At 54.0% G+C, this 18,041-nt stretch overlaps 1 protein-coding gene across 2 annotated transcripts in view; it reads left to right on the top strand.

The window, feature by feature from the left end:
- The first annotated feature begins 5,160 nt into the window (after window positions 1–5,160).
- PHF24 (PHD finger protein 24) overlaps window positions 5,161–18,041 on the top strand; it is a 29,009-nt gene continuing 16,128 nt past the window's right edge. For both annotated transcript variants that reach the window (XM_081942083.1, XM_081942082.1), the window contains exons 1-2: window positions 5,161–5,250; window positions 16,594–16,993. In XM_081942083.1, coding sequence (XP_081798209.1) covers window positions 16,601–16,993 — 393 coding nt within the window. In that variant the 5' untranslated portion in view covers window positions 5,161–5,250; window positions 16,594–16,600. The remainder of the gene's footprint in view (window positions 5,251–16,593; window positions 16,994–18,041) is intronic.

The raw sequence follows: 18,041 nt of genomic DNA, 5'->3' as shown, positions 1-18,041 counted from the left end.
CCCCTTTCCAACAAAACTCATTCTGCCCTCCTCTTCCCCCTCCCCAACACCCAGCCAGGCCCCCACCTGGAAGGGAAGCCAGGAGAGGAGAGAGACGCAAACCTTCCTTTGTCGTCTCAGGCGTTTCTCTGCTTTGCTTGCCCATTGTTGTTTTATTGCCTTTAAATCACGTCGCTGCTCTCTTCTGTTGTGGTTTGGGGCATTTCAGGGCCCTCCGTCCAAGTTTTGTTGATGAAGTGCCTCGAGGTCTCCAAAGAACAGAGGCGGAAACTCAGCCACAGTGTGACGGCTGAGAAAAGAATCACGGGCTAGGATAGATGACCCCAGGTTGGCCCATCTTAGCTCATCTTTCCAAGGCCTATTGAGGACTTTTGAAAGATTCCTCTTTTTTATCCTTCATTTAAAGATACGTTTTTATGGAATTAAAGATTTCAGTCCTTTCAATTCAAACCTCAACACTTTGCAACATAGTTGAGACTGAATTTCCAGGACAGGATTCTCCATGCCTCCACCTGAGAGTAAAGCAGGGGTGGGTTCCGGCAGTCACCGCTGCTGGTTCGCTCATGCTTTATGCGCACTGTGCATGCATGCACGGTACAATAAAAAATTTTATGCGCAGAAGCAAAAAACAAGATGGCAGCACCTATGGCACCACCTGAAGAACCGGTTTGGGGGCGTGGCAGGCCTGGGTCACTGCCGGTTCCAGCAATCCAGGCCGCCAAACCACTAGCAGTCTGGCCAAACCGGGCCAAACCAGTAGGAACCCATCACTGGAGTAAACCCCATTCAAGAGAGTGAGATTTCTGAACAGATTCAGGGAAAAGGCTGGGATTTAGGCCAGGGATCTTCAACTTTGACAACTTTAAGCCTTGTGGACTTCAACTCTCAAAATTCCCCAGCCAGCAGAGAGTCCTTGATGGACTGTTTGAACGGCACTGAAAAAAAGTGACGTAATCAAAATTCAGGGGCTTGGCAACTGACTCTCATTTATGACGGTGGCAGTGTCCCAGAGTAACATCAGGGGTGAAATTCAGCAGGTTCTGACCCGTTCTGGAGAACCGGTAGTGGAAATTTTAAGTAGTTTGGAGAACCGGCAAATGCCACCTCTGACTGGCCCCACCCCTTCTATTCTCTGCCTCCCGAGTCCCAGCTGATCGGGAGGGAATGGGGATTTTACAGTATCCTTCTCCTGCCACGCCCACCAAGCCACGCCCACAGAACCAGTAGTAAAAAAATGAGGATTTCACCATCAGGTCACATGATCACAAGCAAAGTTAATGGGGAAGACCAGATTCACTTAACAACCGTATGTCGAGCCTGACGATGGCATGTTATATTGTCTATTCTTTTCTAAGCTTTTTGGTTTGCTAGGAAAGGGATTTAGTATTACTTCAGGCTGGCCACCCTCTAACTGTTGGAGGGGGGCTAGAGATAAGGGGGGGGATGTTATGTCTAGGTGTCTTTCCTTCCAGTGGGAAAAGGGGAGGTGCCTGCAGCTGGAGGAAGGCGGAGTTTGGAGTCCCTGGACTGATGGCCTGAGGATGGATTGGAGATTGGGACTCGGGAGGGGGGGGGGAGTTTCTGTGTTTTGCTATTTATTGGGTGTGATTCCGGATCCGGCCCAGAGTCGGAATTTCACCAAGTCCTTGCCAATTTGATGTGTTCCTAATAAATAGACTTATAAGAGTTATAAGAGGAATATATGTACATAGAATGATAGAAGATGTATAGAAATAAGTGCATTGAAAAAGTAATACGTATAGAAAAAATAGAAGCATAAATTACCATATGAGTAGATGAAAAATGTTTGTATGTATGTATAAATAAAGGTATACATGTACAGATAAAAAGAGTATAATGGAGGCTTACCGTTGGGGAAATGTTGCAAAGCTGATATTTGTGGGTTTTTTTAAAGGGGGGGGGACCCTGTGTAATAAAAACATTTAAAAATAAATAAATCCATCATCTAGAATTGAAAATAGAATAAAATAAATAGACTTTAATGGAAAATGGATAGCTTGGATTTTATTTCATGGGACATGTTACTCGGACGCTTGTTAGTAACTTAACAAGTGCAGTGATTCACTTAACAACTGTGGCAAGAAAGGTGTAGAATGGAGCAAAATTCACTTAACAACTCGCTCAATTTGCGCTCACTTATTTCCCAAAGCAGCCAAAGGCATGACGAGAAACAACAGATGGAAACTAATCCAAGGGAGAAGTGATCTGGAATTAAGGAGAAGTTTCCTGATAGTGAAAACAGTTCACCAGGGGAACGGCTTGCCACCAGAGGTTGCAGGTGCTTCGTCACTGGATGAGATCAGACAACCATTTTGTCTGCAGGGGAACAGGGCCTCCTGCTTGAGCAGGGCGTTGAACCTCCAAGGCCCCTTCTAACTCCTATTGTTCTATGTTCTGTGGGGCAGATGTGGGGCTGGTCCCATCACCATCTCCTCCAAGGATGGTGCTCAGGCCTTCAGCTGGCCATTGTGTACAGCGGTCCTTCAAGCTTGGTGAGAAGGTAAAGCCAGTGACCCAGGTCCTTCTGTGTCCTTGGGGTGAAAGATGGGCTGATGTCCCTCTCCCTACAGGAGCTGAGCGGCTCCCCCAGGCCCCCTCCCCGCTTTCTCTGAAGGCCTTTTCTCCCTGCCCGGTGAGATCCTCCTCCAAAGGACCCGGAGGCCAATCGTGGCAGTGAGGCTTGTGAAAGTCTCGGTAAATGTAGTTTGAAGACAGAATCACGAAAGGCTGGTCTAGCTGGAGGGAAAACTCTTTATTTTCAAAGAATGAAACAACCTGAGAATTGTGCATTTGAACAATCTCATCCTTCCATTAGAAAATATTCCCATTGTTCCCTTTACGTAACTCATTTCCTTAATAAACCACGCTGTGGTGGCATGGGGTGATGAGCTTCCCTCTGGCAGAGAATAATGGGGGGGGGCTGCAACCTGAGCTGGAGAGAAGCACTTAAAACACTCCCGTGAATGCAGAAGCCCCCAACCAACACAAGCACCCCCAGGGGGAAAGTGGGCCCGGGCTGGATGGAGGGGGCTTCGCTTATAAGCCCATCAAGATCCTAAGCAACATCGCCATCCCTCTCTCTCCTCTCTTTCTGTCTTTCTTCCTCTCTTCCTCTCCCTCTCTCTCCTCCTTACTCTCGCATTCTCTCTCTCCCTTCCTCTGTCTCTTTTCCCCTCTTCTTCTCTCTCCTCTCCCTCATTTACTCATGTGCATCCTACCAGGGGCCTTCATTTTTCTCCTTTCTCACCACGCAAAGGGACAGAACCACTGAACTTCCCCCACCCTCCAAGGTCCCCCCAAAGGCCTGGGCATTGCAAGAGATGGGAAGAGTCAGAGGGGAGGGCGGGCCCCCTCCCCCCCTTGGCTGACTGGGTCACCCTCCCTTTCTCCTTCTCAGTTCCACCTGCAAGAATCAGAGCAGAAGCCGCTGACAAGGGGCAGGTGGGCTTAGGAGGAGACCAGGCGCCCTTTCAGGGGGGCCCTCCCCAGGGTCAGGTGAGAAACGATGAGATGAGTCTAGGGACCCGATTGGCTGGCCTGAGGCTCAGAGGATCTTCCTCTTCCTCTCTTGAGAGCTGGGCTTCTGCTCTCCCTCCTTCCCAGAGCTTGGAGCATCTGTGTACAGAAAGCCTCCGGGTGCCGCTTCCTTCCCAGACAGGATGGCATGCAACCTGTGGGAGGGTCCTGCTGCCTCCCCACCCCCACCCCCAATACCTAGAGGCCAGGCCCTTCCGAAGGCAGGACCCTGGTCACAGCAGCCTCCGGGGAGGATACGCAGAGGCAACTCAGTCTGACTCAGACGGCCTCTCCATCTGGGCGGCTCTCTTGGCAGCCACAGGGAAACTGTCTCCCACTCCTCCTTCTGGCAGGTTGTGTTGCCTCCCTCTCCTCCGCTCCTGCCCCAGAATCCCTGGGAGGGGCTCCCAATTGAAGCCCCCTGATTTCCAGAGGCAGCCCGGGGGTCACCTGGCTGCATGGGGCTTAGAACCAGTTTCCTCCCCTCCCTCCCCTGTTAACACACGCCTTAACAGAATAGCAGCGCCAGAAGGGACCTTGGAGGTCCTCTAGTCCAACCTTGTACCATTTCAGCCAAAGGGTTGTCCAGTCTCTTCTTGAAAGCCTCCAGTGATGGAGCACCCACAACTTCCAGAGGTACACTGTTTATGGGGGCCTGGTTCCAGCTGCCCAGGACAAGCAAGGTGGGCAGGGACCCTGGGTAAAAAGAGAGACGGAGACAGAGAGAGAGAGAGACCACTGTAATATGTGCTGCTCCATCAGTTAACGGGGTGCCAGAAGGGATCCACCTGCTGAGTGGGAACTAGGGCAGATTTTCTCTGCCCCATGGGGCTGGTTCTGGGGGGAAAGATGGGGAGCCCCAGCTGAAATCCTAGCTATACTGGAAGGGGGCGGGGTGGCCTCTCCAGGACAGGACAGTCTACTCCCAAGGCGATTGGGAGGAAGCACCTTCACAGGAGGGGGGAGGGCTGTGGGACCCCCAGACCGCCTTGGGATCGACCAGGGCACCTGCAGCCCTCCCCTGCCTCCTCAGGAGCCCCCCCCCAGGGATGCTTTTCAAGGAGCCACAAGGGGGGCTTAGAGCATAGTCGGCTGGGATGGGGGCCGCGTGGCCCCACCATCTCCCTTGAAGCTAGAGGGAGAGACCCCCGCCCAACTCAAGTCGATGCCATTTAGAAAGGCTTAAAAGGCAGGAGTTTGGTTGGCGCTGCTTCCCTCCTTAAGAGCCGATGGGCGAGAGCGGACTCTTGGGGGGCCGACCTCCTCTTCCTTGCCCAACAAGGTGGGGGCGGTGACCCCGGAGGCCGGCTGGGGGGCTGACCTGGCCCGTCCAACTCCCCGCTGTGGAAGACCAACCCGGGCGAGGAGCGGCGCTCGGGGTCCCGCCGGCCCCTCGGGGGTCGCAGCCGCTTCGGGTGCGGCGGCTGAGCGGGCGCGGGGCGGGGCTTCTTGGCGGACGCTTCCCGGGGCTGCGGCGGCGTTGAAAGCCGCCAGGCGGGCGGGCGGGCGAGGGGCGCAGGGGCGGCTCCTCCTCCTCGTGCCAGCCTCGCTCCGGGCAGCGTCCAGCCAGCCACGCCTGCCCTCCCCCTGCGGCAGCCCGCCTGGATCCCGGGCAGCGCAGCTTCGGGGCCTTTCCTGGCGGCGGCGGCAGCGGGATGAGCTGGAGACGGGCAGCTCGCTAGGAGGACAGCCGGCGCGGTCGGAGCGTTTCAGGTGAGGCTGCGGGGCTGCGGGCAGATGCGGGTCCTGGCCAGCGAGTGAGGGGGAGGGGGCTGCCTGGGAGGGGGGGGTCGAGGAAGGGCGATCCCGGGCGAGGGGCAGCCAGGAGGGGGCAAAGCAGAGCCCAGGAGAAGCGGCCCTCCGCCCCGCCCCTGCCTTACCCGCAGAAGGGAGCCCTACGGGGTGCAATTGGGGGGGGGGCTAGAAAGCAGGAACGGAAGGACCCCGCTGGGCAGTTCCCTCTTCCCGGCCGCTGTCTGGAGAGCCGCGGGACGTCCCGCATCCCCTGACCTGCGGGTCGAGTCCAACGGCCGCCCCCACCGGCGCACCCCCACAATGATCAAGGCGACCCCCCCCCGGGCCTCCTGGACGGCGGTGGCCCCTGAAAGCGCCGCGGGCGATGCGGGAGCCGAGCGATTCTGCCCCGCAGCGGGAAAGGCTGGCGCGTCGCTTCTAGGGCTCCAGGGCAGCCCCGCATCCCGCGACCCCAGAAATGCTCTGGGTGTGGGCTGAGTGGTCCCTACCTGCGGGCGGAGTAGGCGAGCCCCGGAAGGCGACGCGGGGCAAGAGAGGAAGGTGCAGGCTGTGGGCTGGGTGTGCCCCCCCCCCCGGGAGGGAGCAGACGGTGCTCAGGAGCAGGTGGGGGGCGGGAGGGGGGCAGGGCCAATTCCAGACTCTCTTTCAAAGTGCTGGGGGCTGCCGTGGTGGGGAGGGGGGAGGCCGAAGCCAAGATGGGTGGTCGTGGGGTGCAGCCGCCTTTTCCATGAAAAGACCCGGAGCAAGAGCCGCGCTGTGGGCTCAAAGGCCCGGCCCAGCCGAGGTTGTATCTACACAACTACCCATCCTCCAAAGCAGGGGAAAGATTTTTTTCTCCGCTGGACACCGCAAGAATTCCTTGGAAAATGGCGCAGGGGCTCCCTGCCACGGAAGAGCCCCCCTCCCCCTGGCGAAAGGAGTTCTTGGGCCAGGAGGGACACACACACACACACACACACACACACACACACGCTGAGATTCCTCCCCAGGGTGAGGATTCCTCCCCGGAGGAAGACCAGAGAAGGAGGTTGGGACATGTGCAAAGAGACCCACTCTCGATTTGGGGGTTGTGGGGAAGGTTGCGCTTCCTGGTGACTAAAATGTGCCCTTTGTGTTTATTGCCCCACACGAAGTGTTAGAAATCGTTGGGGGCCTATTTGTTCCCGATACCAGGTCCCCAAATGGAGCCGTGGGGGTGGGGCAGAGAGGGGAGGGATGGGCTCCATTGTTGTGAGTCACTGTGGATCTGGGCCTGTGTTCCCAACACCTTCGGAAAAAGCTACTTGGAGAACCGTTTGTGTGATAAGGACACATCTGGAATCTCTGGGGGGGGGGGGTATCATGGCAGATGAGGGAGGCGACAGCTGGCATTCCTGTGTTTGCAATTATTTATTCGCCAGGCCGCTCTGGGCAGCTAAGATGGGCTAAAACCATCCAAACATCGCATGCAAACCAGCACCCAGACCATAACTCCCAGCGCCTGGCCCCCTCCCTCACACAACGGCTGGGGAGATGCCGGAGGGCAGCTTGGCTGAGCCAGAAGGCACGTAGCTGCCACACCCACCCAGGCCAGCGAGGGTTCTGCCCTGTGGCTGATCTCAGATCCTTTGGCATCTCTTCCGCCCTCAGCTGGCGCTCAGAGGAAGCGGAATCCCTCCGACTGTGGAGGGGGGGGTTGGGAAGGGACCCGGGAACATCCGCAAAGCCCTTTTTGGACTTTTTAAGGTTCCCCCCTGACGTTCTGAGGGCAGTGCAACAATTGGTTTGTTTGTTTTAATTGAATTTTTAGGCTGTCCTGCGACAAGGCGACTCTGGGTGCCTTACCATATAATTAAAAGTTTAAATAGGCAATGCAAGCAATTAAAATTAGGAGAGCTGAATAGAAAACCTACAAACCAAGAAGACGGACGGCCTGGGGGTGGGGGTGGGGTCTCCTCTACCGGATCAAAGTAGTGGGCCTCTCTGCAGGGGCCCCAGACCAAGCGGCAGAGGCAGGTTTTCGGGCTCTTCTGGAAGTTCGGGAGGTCCAGGTCAGATCTTACCTCTAGCAGGAGAATATGTCCGAGGGTGGGAGCCATGGCAGAGAAGATCCTTCTCCCGGACCCCCTTGGCCAAACCTCTTCAGCAGATGAGCTCTGCTCCGCCCATTGGCACAAGTGGGGCAGGACAGTCCCCTTGGGGTAAGGCAGCTCCTCCGTAGCCCTGGACCCCCATCACGAAGGGCTTTGAAAATAAAGACCCCCAGCCCTTGAAATGGAGCTGGAAGAAATCCCTCCTGTCCATTAAGATACACATAGTTGTATGAGACCCACAAACACACACTCTCTCTCTCCCTCCCTCCCTCTTCTCTCTTTTTCTCTCTTCTCTCTGTTCTCTCATTCCCCCTCCCTCCCTCCCTCCCTCTTTTCTCTTTTCTCTCTGTTTCTCTCTTCTCTCTTCTCTGTTCTCTCTCTCTTCTCTCTCTTCTCTCTCTCCTTCCCCTCTCCCTCCCTCCCTCTCTGTTTTCTCTCTTCTCTGTGTTATCTCCCCCGTCTCTTCTCTCTTTCTGTCTTCTCCCTCTTTTCTCTCTCCTTCCATTTGTGAGCCACCTCCTTGATGAAAGCCGTGCAGCCTCCCCTCCCTTCGGAGCCCCCTCCTCTTCGCTTCCAACACCACCCATCACCATCCAGGTGTGGAGATCATAAGTGAGTGGAAAAGTGTAACAGGCACACTTGGCTCTTTCACTCCCCCTTTGAATGTGGGGCTGACAGACCGTCTATTGAAGAGGAAGGAGACGTGGGCCCACCACTGCTGGGAGTTTGGGGCATGGATGCGGCTGCTGCTGCTGTGGGCACCTGCTGGCACAAACCGCCTTGGGGATTCGCCTTGCCTGACCCCCTTTTGGCCTGTTGCTGCTTTTTGTGAATGGAGTGAAGGGCACGCCTACAACGCGATGCCCAACTGGCAGCCTTCCAGCACAGTTTAGGCTTAATCTTACCCGGAGGGGCATCTCGCTGTTGTTGAAACAATATGACCAGGCGGATCTCTTGGGAGGCTGGCATAGCAATGGCACCCAGCACTCAAGCCATCTTTTAACCAGAGATGCCAGGAGCAGCACCCGGTCTGGGCATCCTCACTCTGGGTGGAGGGCATGGGCCAGGGTGAGTAGGAACAGGCGGGAGGAAGGGCTCCCTTGGCAGACTGAGAGCCTGGCATCAGGATCAGCTCCAAAGGCTTTTTTCTGCCCTGCCAGTCCAGGGACCAGGATGGCCTCTAGCCAAGGAAAGCGCCTGGAGCTCAGGGCTGAGATGAGGGGCCCCAGGTGCTCTCTGAGCCGGGGGGGGGGGGGTTCCTTGCAGACCTTTCATCACCCAACTAGGGAACTTCCTCAGTGCTAGAAGGGGGTGGGGTTGGTGGGGGAGGGGGAGGACGGCTGTGGGGTCTTTGGTGCTCTCTGGGCATGGTTGTTTTCGTGCACATGTTTCATTACCCAACTCGGAAGCATCATCATCATCATCATCATCACTGCTGATGTTTCCTACTTTGGGCCTTGAAACATCTGCAAGAAAACAATCCAGCTCAGAACATCAAGGGCCTACAGTCCTTCTCCTCACAACTCCCTTCTAGCACTGATGATATTACCTAGTTGGGTCATGAAACGTCTGCAAGAAAACAGCCAAGCTCAGGGAGCCCCAAGGGCCCCTCAGGGAGGTCTCTGGACTGAGCTTGGAGCGGGAGGGGCCCCTGAAGGAGGGAGGGGGACCTCTCGTCCTAGAGCACCCCGTGGGGGAAGCGTCCGTTGGGAGGCTGCCCAATCAGGCAACCCCTGCTGGGACTCGGGTCTTCCTGCTTCGTGCACCTTTCTGTTCCACCAAAAGATGCCAGTTGTGGGCAGTGGCTTCTGGGCAGTGGCATCTCCTCAGGGTCCCTCAAGCATCGGCCTGAGGGGAGGGGGGCAGCCGGGGCTCTGCCCTCTCTGTAGACGCTCTGATTCCCAGAAGCCTTGGGGTTCATTCATTCAGCTTTTGGGGGGCTGGTCCTCAAAGGGAGGCCCAGGGGTCCCGTTTTACCCTCCCCAATATCTGCATCTTGGCATGTTTAGCACCCTGCATGACAGCTGCAAGCCAGGTTTGATTTTTTTTGGTAAAAAGTTTTATTTTTTTTCTTTCCATATACATTTCCCAATATACATTCTCGTAGGTACTATTAATATTTATCAGTTGACTTCTAGCATTCATCACAATCTGTTTAAGAATATAAAAAACACAATTGGGGTCACTTTCTTGCCACCCCGTATATCTATCTTATTTTGCAACAACCCTCCTCCTGCTTTCTTCCCACCCTCCCTTCCTCCTCTCCTTCCTTCTTTTCTTCTTCCCCTCCCTCTCCCCCACTCCTCCTCTCTTCTTCTCCCTCCTGCCCGCCCTCCTCCCTTACTTCCTCTCCTTTACCCTTCCTTCTTTTCCCTCCTCTTTCTCCCTCCAAATTCCAGCGATCCCAAATGAGTCGCCTGTAGTTGCTCGTCAGGGATTGCAGCCATCAAAACCAAAACCCCACTGCACATCACGGCACCGGCTTTGGGCTCCACGCACAACAACTGCTCCCCCTCAACAGGTGGAGGGGAGGCCAACTCACTCCTTCCTCTGTGAGTCTGGTTCTCGTGGCAGCCCTGGCATCCAGCGGGAGCCCCAGGCCAAGGCCCACTTGGCTTGCAGTGAGAGATTTCTGGGTTCTGAACCTTTTCAAATGGGTTTAAAAATGGAGAACGACCTTCGTTTCATTTGAGCCCTGTTCTCAGCTGCCAGAATATTGTGCCATGAGAGACTCGCCCTTGTGGGCAAGAAGAAGGGGCCCCTTGGCCGATGGCATGGCAGTGGCGCTGGAGAGGGCAGCTGCCATGGCTCAGCTGGCAATGCCAAGTCCAGGGAAGTCCGTTGTCAACCAGCCAGAGAAAGGATGTTTTTAGTATTTCATGGAGCTCACCTGCCAAATGGTAGAGGTGGGATTCTGGGTTGCCATGGCAACCAGAGAGAGAGAGACCCAAATGCAGTGCAGTTAGCAAAGCAGGAGGGGGCGGGGCGGAGAATGCCAAATGAGGGGGGGGCCTGAAGGAGCAGCTGGTGCAAGTCCTTGGCGTGGCTGTGGATGAGCTGAGCATCCCCAGATTAAATTGCTTATTATGGGATGGGCAGGGGAAGCAGCATGGTGGGTGTGTATCTACATAAATGTGGGGGTGGGGGGTGGAATGGGATAGAGGCCTGAGGGCATGAAGAAAAAAGTTAGCACAGATTGGATCAAAAGTGCCAGGGGTGGGACCAAACACGGTTGTGACCAACGTGCACTCACCTGTAATAGCAGGCGTGGGAACTGTTTGCATGGTAGAAATGCCAACAATTAACCAGCAGAACGACTTCCCTCCAGAGATTGTGGGAGCTCCGTCACTGGAGGTTTTTAAGAAGAGACTGGACAGCCATATGCCCAGAACAGTAGAGGGTTGGACTAGAAGACCTCCAGGGTCCCTTCCAGCTCTGTATCTCCTCTTCACCAGGAAAAGAGAAAAATCAGAGAATTGAGATCAACGTCCAGACAGACTACCACTGGCCTGTATCATTCAGTTCTGCCCTGTCTGGAATTTGATACTGGTCAATTATTCCCATGAAGCTTCAAAATGGCATGTTTTTTATAATTTTGTTTTGGGCATGGGACTTGTAGTCCAGAAATGCCAGGCTGGAGAAAGCTGCCATAGGAGAAATCTTTGACAGTTGCTCCTGGTTCACCACCGTCTCCGGGTTAGATGGGAAAAACCTCTTAAATCTCCACGTTCTTGTCGATGTCGTCCATGGAGATTCTCACGGGACTGGCTGTTTCACTCTCTTGAATGCCCGGGGGATATCTGGAACAATTGGCACCGTTGCAAAAGGCATTTCAGGTTGATTGGTGGGGCGGGACAGACTGAATCTAACGAATTATATTAAAGTGCATAATCTTTTGCTACTGACATAAGCTTATGCCTTTTAATACAATTTGCTCCTTGGAAAAGGTTTTCCAGATTAAAAGATTTTTGGTTACTATAAACCAGGGGTGTCAAACTCAAGGCGCCGCAGGGTGCTTAGCTCTGGCCCACGGGGCTGCTCTGGAAACAGCAAAGGATCGGTCCACAGGGCCTCTGCCAGCACAAATGGAGGAGCTCAGGAGGGCCACGTGTTAACCCCCCCTCCCCAAACTCCGTTTTCGCTGGCAGAGGGCTGGCCAAACAAACTAAAAACAAAAGGAGAAATGTTTCCCCTTTTGCATTTGAGCATGCAAGAAGGGACAGGAAAGGAGAGAGGGAAGGAGGAAGGAAAAAGAAAAAGAAAGGACGATGCGAAGAGATCGAGGAAGGAAAATTAAGTAAAGAGGGGAAAGAAGAAGAAAGGAGGATGAAGAGGGAAGGAAAAAGGAGGAGGAAGGAAGGAAGGAAGGAAGGAAGGAAGGAAGGAAGGAAGGAAGGAAGGAGATGAGAATGAAGCAACATCTGAGGGAGGCCCTGCATTAGCACTTGGCCACCACAGGTGCTTCCGACATGACTGACATTGAGCTGGCCACGCCCCCCCAATTCAAACCCAACCCGATGCAGCCCTCAATGAAATCACGTTTTCCAGTTGCCTCCACCATTGATAGGGCTTTCGGCTATGACAGGTGGAGGAAAAAGTATGCCGCTCTAGGAGGAGACTCTGTGGTGGGGGAACTGAACTTCCGGTCAGCTCCAGAATTGAGCAGGGGGCTTCCGGTTAGGACCTTTGTGGATCCCGGTGTTTTCTTTTCGGTGGGAAACGGGTCCCAGTGGCTCTTTGAGGGTTTAAGTTTGCCGAGCCCTGGCCTAGAGGGTCTTCAGGCTGGTGACTCTCTGAGCAGCCCTATCAATTCCCTCTCCAGACCGAAGCTGAGCATATAAACCGAACGAATGGGGCAGATGGCAGGAGAGAAACCTTCTATTTGCTATCAGTATGAAATACCGGGGACATTGTGTTGGCTAAAGGCTGCCTCTTTGTGCTGAAGAATACACAAAGCAGAGATCCGGCCAATTTCTCCATAAACTATGCAACTGGGTCACATTGATGTGCTCTGGGTAGCACAAAATTGCCTCCACTTCTATTTTTGCCAACTAAGGCAACCTATGGATGGGGAAGGAGATGATCTTGATTTTACACTTTCTAGTCATGGAAACCAAGTACGGTCTATTTTATCTTTTTTCTTCAACTCACCAATCTTCAGGGCAACATTGGAATAGAGAATAATAGAGTTGGAAGAGACCTTGGAGGTCTTCTAGTCCAGCCCCCTGCTCAAGCAGGAGACCCTCTACCATTCCAGGCAAGTGGTTGTCCAGACTCTTCTTTAAAAATCTTCAGTGATGGAGTACCCACAACATCCATTGGTTAATTGTCTTCACCTGACATCACTGTTAAGAAGCTTCTCCTTAATTCCACGTTGCTTCTCTACTTGATTAGTTTCCAACTATTGTTCTGGTGCTTTAGAGAATAGGTTGACCCCCCCTCTTCTTTGTGGCAGCTCCTCAAATATTGGAAGTCTGCTATCATGTCACCCCTAGTCCTTCTTTTCGCTAGACTAGCCATGCCCAATTCCTGCAACTGTTCTTCTTTGCTTTAGTCTCCAGTCCCCTAATCATCTTAGTTGCTCTTCTCTGCACTCTTTCCAAAATCTCAATATCTTTTTTATAAAGTAGTGACCAAACTGGAAGCAGTGTTCCAGTTGTCATTTGGAGAACCACAGCTGCTGAAACCAAATCTGATATTTTTTTAGCTTTCTCTAGTTTTTCAGCATGAGGCTTCAGCCAAATGCAATCCCTGCGGTTTGAATGAAGGCTTATTTCCTTTCTTGGTCCTCCCAAAATGTTCTCTGCTAGTGGAGTTTCCTGTTACAGAGATGGGATTGATGGGCGGAATAGGGAAGAGCAGGATGATGGGCTTCTTTGTTGTGCCACAAGGGCAGCCTGGTGACCGGATTCAGGAGATGAAGGACGTTGAGAACAGCTGCTCAGCAATGATGCTGAAAAGAGAGAGAGAGAGCATGGTCCCTACTGGGGCTTCGTGCCTTTGTTAGAAGGTGTTCAGCTGGAATATCTTCCTTCCATTCAAGTCCATCCCCCTCGGTTGGGTTCCCTGAAAAGGGTTTGTGTGCATCTCTTGATCTTCTCTTTTCTAGACTATCCATTCCTTTCTCTCGCTGTCTCCATAAGACTTGGTTTCTAGCAAGCCCCTTGATCATCATCCTTGATGCCCTTCTCTGAACCCACCTTCATTTCTCTGGATCCATCTTCAGCCTTGGTGTCCAGTCTGACCAAAGCAGAAGAGAAGAGCACAGCGGCTTCCCAAGATTTAGAGGCTGTCCTTCCCTTGGGACAACCTGGAATTGTGTCTGCCTTTTTTGCCAGTCTTGGCAGTTGGCCTCTATTAAGCTTACCTTGAGTTGCAATTCCAAGTCACTTTTTCAAGGATTCTTCATCCCGGAGCTCTGGGCTTGACTTGTTCCTTTGCTGCTGTTCCATGTCATTTGCTTATTTTCAGCTCTTTTCTGTACTCCCTCAAGATCTCTCTGGATTTTATTCCTGCTACCCAGTCTTCTGTCACCTGCATGCAGGGAACCTCCCTTCCAAATTATGACGGTGAAGCGTGGGAGACCAGGATTGGTCCTCAGGCCAGCCTCTGGATAAGGTCTAGGACAACTCTCCCCAGCCAAATCCCCGTGAAGACAACTCATCGCGGGGCAATTCAACGGGGAATAGATAGCTCAAGTGGATTGCGGTGGGCCTTGCCTTGCTTTAGGTTTGAACCTTCTCCAGGTGGACATTCTTGAGTCTGGGGTGAGCTGCGATTCCCTTCTCCCCCCTTTTTGAGTTGCCCCATTAAAATTGTCCCGCCACGAGCTGTCCTCATACCGCGTTGGCTTCAGGAGTTTGGCCAAGGAGAGTTCTCCCATTCTGCTTGACATGGCTCTCCAATCTAAGCATTCGCTATTAATAAGCACCCTTGACGTTCGGTTTTTAAAACCAGCTACATCTCTACTTAACGTCAGCCCATCCACCTACCTTTAAGTGCTCCCAATTAGGGTTTTTGCTTGGTTCAAAGTATTTGGATAGTGTTCCCTAAGACTCCAATTCACAGCATTGTTTTAAGGAATCTCCTAATTTTTTAAAAATGAGATGAGGGTAATTGATCCATGATTGATTGATTTAAAAGATCAATCTTAAATCTGGCCGTCCATCTTAAGTAATTCTGAGTGGCTCACAATAATGAGAAAAGCAATAAATAAAGCAGTAAAAACAGAGAAACAGTAAAAGGCTGAGTGGAAAAGACTCATTCCTGACACATCCATGCCAGATTTTTAGTAATAATCCCTGTCTCATTTGAAAGGTGCTTTTAAAGGTACATTTCATCGTCCGTTCGCCTTCTTAGGCTTTAGCCTCCCACGGACTGGTCTGCAGATCCTCCTTCTGAAGACAAAGTGACAGCTGCTTTTCTTGAGTCCTCTGGCAGGTCTCCCTTTGCCCGGGGTTTCTCAGGGGCAACAGGCAAAGGCTTCTGCAGGGGCTCAGCGGATTCCTTCAGCAGGAATTCTGGCTGGGGAATTCTGGGAGTTGAAGTCCACAAGTCTTAAAGTTCCCAAGTTTGGACCCCCCTGCTCTAAACTGAGTGAAAATAAAGGCATGTCCCTAACTGTGTTTCTGTCTAGCTCCAGTCCTGCTCTTGGGCCTCCTGGCTGGAGAAGAAGAGTGAGCCAAGCACTGCCTCTTCCTGCCTCTTCTCGTATTCTGTCTTCCCTGAACAGCATCAAGGCTTCAAGTGCCATTCTTCCTTCAGTCAGACTTTCGGACCTCTTCTTAGCCTCCCTCTGGAGCCTCAGGTCATCCTGAACCAAGCTTGTCTCCTCTGCCATCTTCCTTCCTCTGCCATGGGCCCTCTTTTTAATTTCAAGGAGGTTCAGAATTTTTATTAGGCATTTTTATATACAGTATTTTTCAGAGTATAAAACGCACTTCCCCCCCCCCAAAAAAAGAGGGTGAAAATCTAGGTGCGTCTTATACACTGAATACAGCATTTTTGGCCTCCCAAAACCCCTTTGCAAAAATGGATGTGCAGAGGGTTTGGGAGGCCTGCAAAGTGCAAAAACTTTATTTTTTAATTTACCTCTTCAAAATCTTGGTGTGTCTTATAGTCCGAAAAATGCGGTAACCACTAGTGCATCTTCCAAAGAGCTTGCCTTCAGAAGTTGTAGATTCTCCATCCTTAGAGGCTTTCAAGAAGAGATTGGACCATCATTTGTCCGAAATGTTCAAGGTCTTCTGCTCAACCCGGGGGTTGGACTAGAAGACCTCCCAGATCCCTTCCAACTCTGTTATTCTGCGAATTAATCATTGGAACGTCTTGCCTCCAGAAGTTGTGGGTGACCCATCCCTGGAGGTTTTCAAAACTCGACTGGACAGCCACCTGTCTGAAATAGCATAGAGCAGGGGGTTAGACTAGAAGACCTCCAAGGTCCCTTCCAACTCTGGTCTTCTGTATTCTAATGTGTCCCCTTTTGCTGGTTGTTGTCTTGTAAACGGGATGTTTTTCCTCCCAAGAAGAAAATGAAGGTGATTGAGGAGATGTGGGAGACAAGGGTTGGTAGGGAGGAAGTACCCAGTGAGGGGCAGACCAAGGGCGTCTCTGACCCCCACCCCCAGGGACCTTCCTCCAGCCTGCCTTTGCTCTGATGTCTTGAACATGGGACCTTTGTAGGTCAAAGGAGGGGAGCCGGGAGGAGGAATCTGCTTGGGGGGGGAGCAGCTTCAAGGGAGCCCAGGAGATGAGAGGGGTGATCGGAGCCCTTAACTCACCAGTTCTTGGAGTTGCGTGGGGGGGAGAAGGCAACGCCAGGAAGTGGGGAGGAAATTCCCCCCAGGCCTCCCGAAGAGGGCACCGAGGCAAGGGGAGCCGTCCTGCCTGCCTCCTTCTCTTGCGGTCTCTGGGTCTCCTATGCTAAGCATAGCCCAACCCAGCTGGAGCGCCCAGAGCACCCCCTGGTCCTGCACAGCCCCCCCCCCCGGGCGTCCTTGGTGTCCGCGGAAGTTCAGGGTCAGCTGGGGGGGGCTGCGGCAGGCGCCCCTCCTCCCCCAAGGACGTCCAAGGCATCGCTCTCCGGGGGGCGAAGCAAAGGCTGCCCGGGAAGAGCTCCGGGGCTGCCGGCCGGGCGTCGTCGTCCCAGCGGAGGGCGGCGGGAGGCAGGGCTGGCGCGGGCGGCTACCGCGAGGGCTGCGCTGACGGGCGGCGCGGGCTGTCTCGGCAGGGCAGCCATGGGGGTGCTGATGTCCCGGCGGCAGACGGTGGAGCAGGTGCAGAAGGTCAGCCTGGCCGTCTCGGCCTTCAAGGACGGGCTCCGCGAACGCCCCGCCGCCAAGCGCCCGGCCGAGGGGGCCGCCAGCCGCCGCGGGACCCTGGAAGAGCACGCCGTGCAGGAGCTCCGCGAGGAGGAGGAGGAGGCGGCGGCGGCGGCGGGGGCAGCCTCCCGGCCGTGGGGCAGCAGGACCGCGAGCGCCGCCTGGGCCAGGCTGCGGGACGGGCGCGGCGTGGAACCCGAAGACCTGGACCGGCCGGGCTCCTTCTCGCCCCCGGCCCTGGTCCGCCCCGTCCGGCCGCCGCCCGAAGAGGAGGAGCGACTGGAGATCAGCCTGGAGCAGCGCGAGCAGGTAAGGTCCCCGCCCAACCTTTCCATTGAGGGGGGGCGGCTGTTCCTGGGAGCGACCCAAGGTCTGAAGAGCCGTCGAATCGAGTGAGCGGGGCGTTCCTGCACCTGCTGGTCTCAGGACCCGCCCTCTCTTGTCCAGGTGTCCTTAGGAACACCTTTTCCCCCAAAGGGGGGGGTATCAGTCAGCAAAGCTGGCCCCCAAGAGCCCCGGTTGTCCATGGCCCACCCTCTCTCCTCTCTCTCTCGACCATCTTGCAAGCGGTGTAGGTCCTGGTGTAGGGTCTCCTGCTTGAGCAGGGGGTTGGTCTAGAAGACCTCTAGGGTCCTTTCTAAGTCTGCGACTCTGGGAACTGGGAAGTGCCCCAGTAACTGAAGAACCCTGGGAGTTCTCAGGGTTCTTGAGAGCCAGATCCTAGTCAACCCACCTGAGACTGGATTTTCACCCACACCACAATTGGCTGCCATTCCTATGAGGACCAGCATTGATTTCCATAGCTGGGAGTCTGCTGTGGGCTGGAGAGCCCCTTTGCTTGGCCTGGATCTCCTTAACCTTTTGGGCCAGGGCGGGTCCAGGCCTTCTTCTCTCTCCAGACTGTGTAGCTGCTCAAAGGGGGGGAGGGGGCGGCCTGCACCAGCCTTTCCATTGTTTCCTTTGTGCCCCTTTTAGCCCCCTCCCCAGTTCTCTCGTCTCTCCCTTAAGCGCCCAGAACCGAAGAGAGCAGACCAAGCAGTGGCCTTGACCCTTATTTGCCTCTTTCTTTCTCTTCGCCAGGATTCCTCGCTTGGGGAGTCCAAGCAGGTCATCCCCCATTTTTGCAAGGCAGCCCTGAGCCTGTTTCCCATTTCCATCCTTCCGTCCTTCCTTCGTGACTTCAAAGTCACTTTCCAATCCTTCGCGGCTGGCTCAAATCCCCGAGATGCTGCCGGTCTGCATCCCTTATGTGGGTGGTCCTCGACTTATGACCACTATGGAGCCCAATTGTGGCCCTAAGTCAAGGACCCCAAAATTTCTGTTGCTAAACGAGATAGTTTTAAAATGATTTCCCCCC

The sequence above is a fragment of the Natrix helvetica genome, assembly GCF_964273705.1.
Source record: "Natrix helvetica genome assembly, chromosome: 2".
NCBI lineage: Eukaryota > Metazoa > Chordata > Lepidosauria > Squamata > Natricidae > Natrix > Natrix helvetica.
This window is presented reverse-complemented; position numbering and strand designations above follow the sequence as displayed.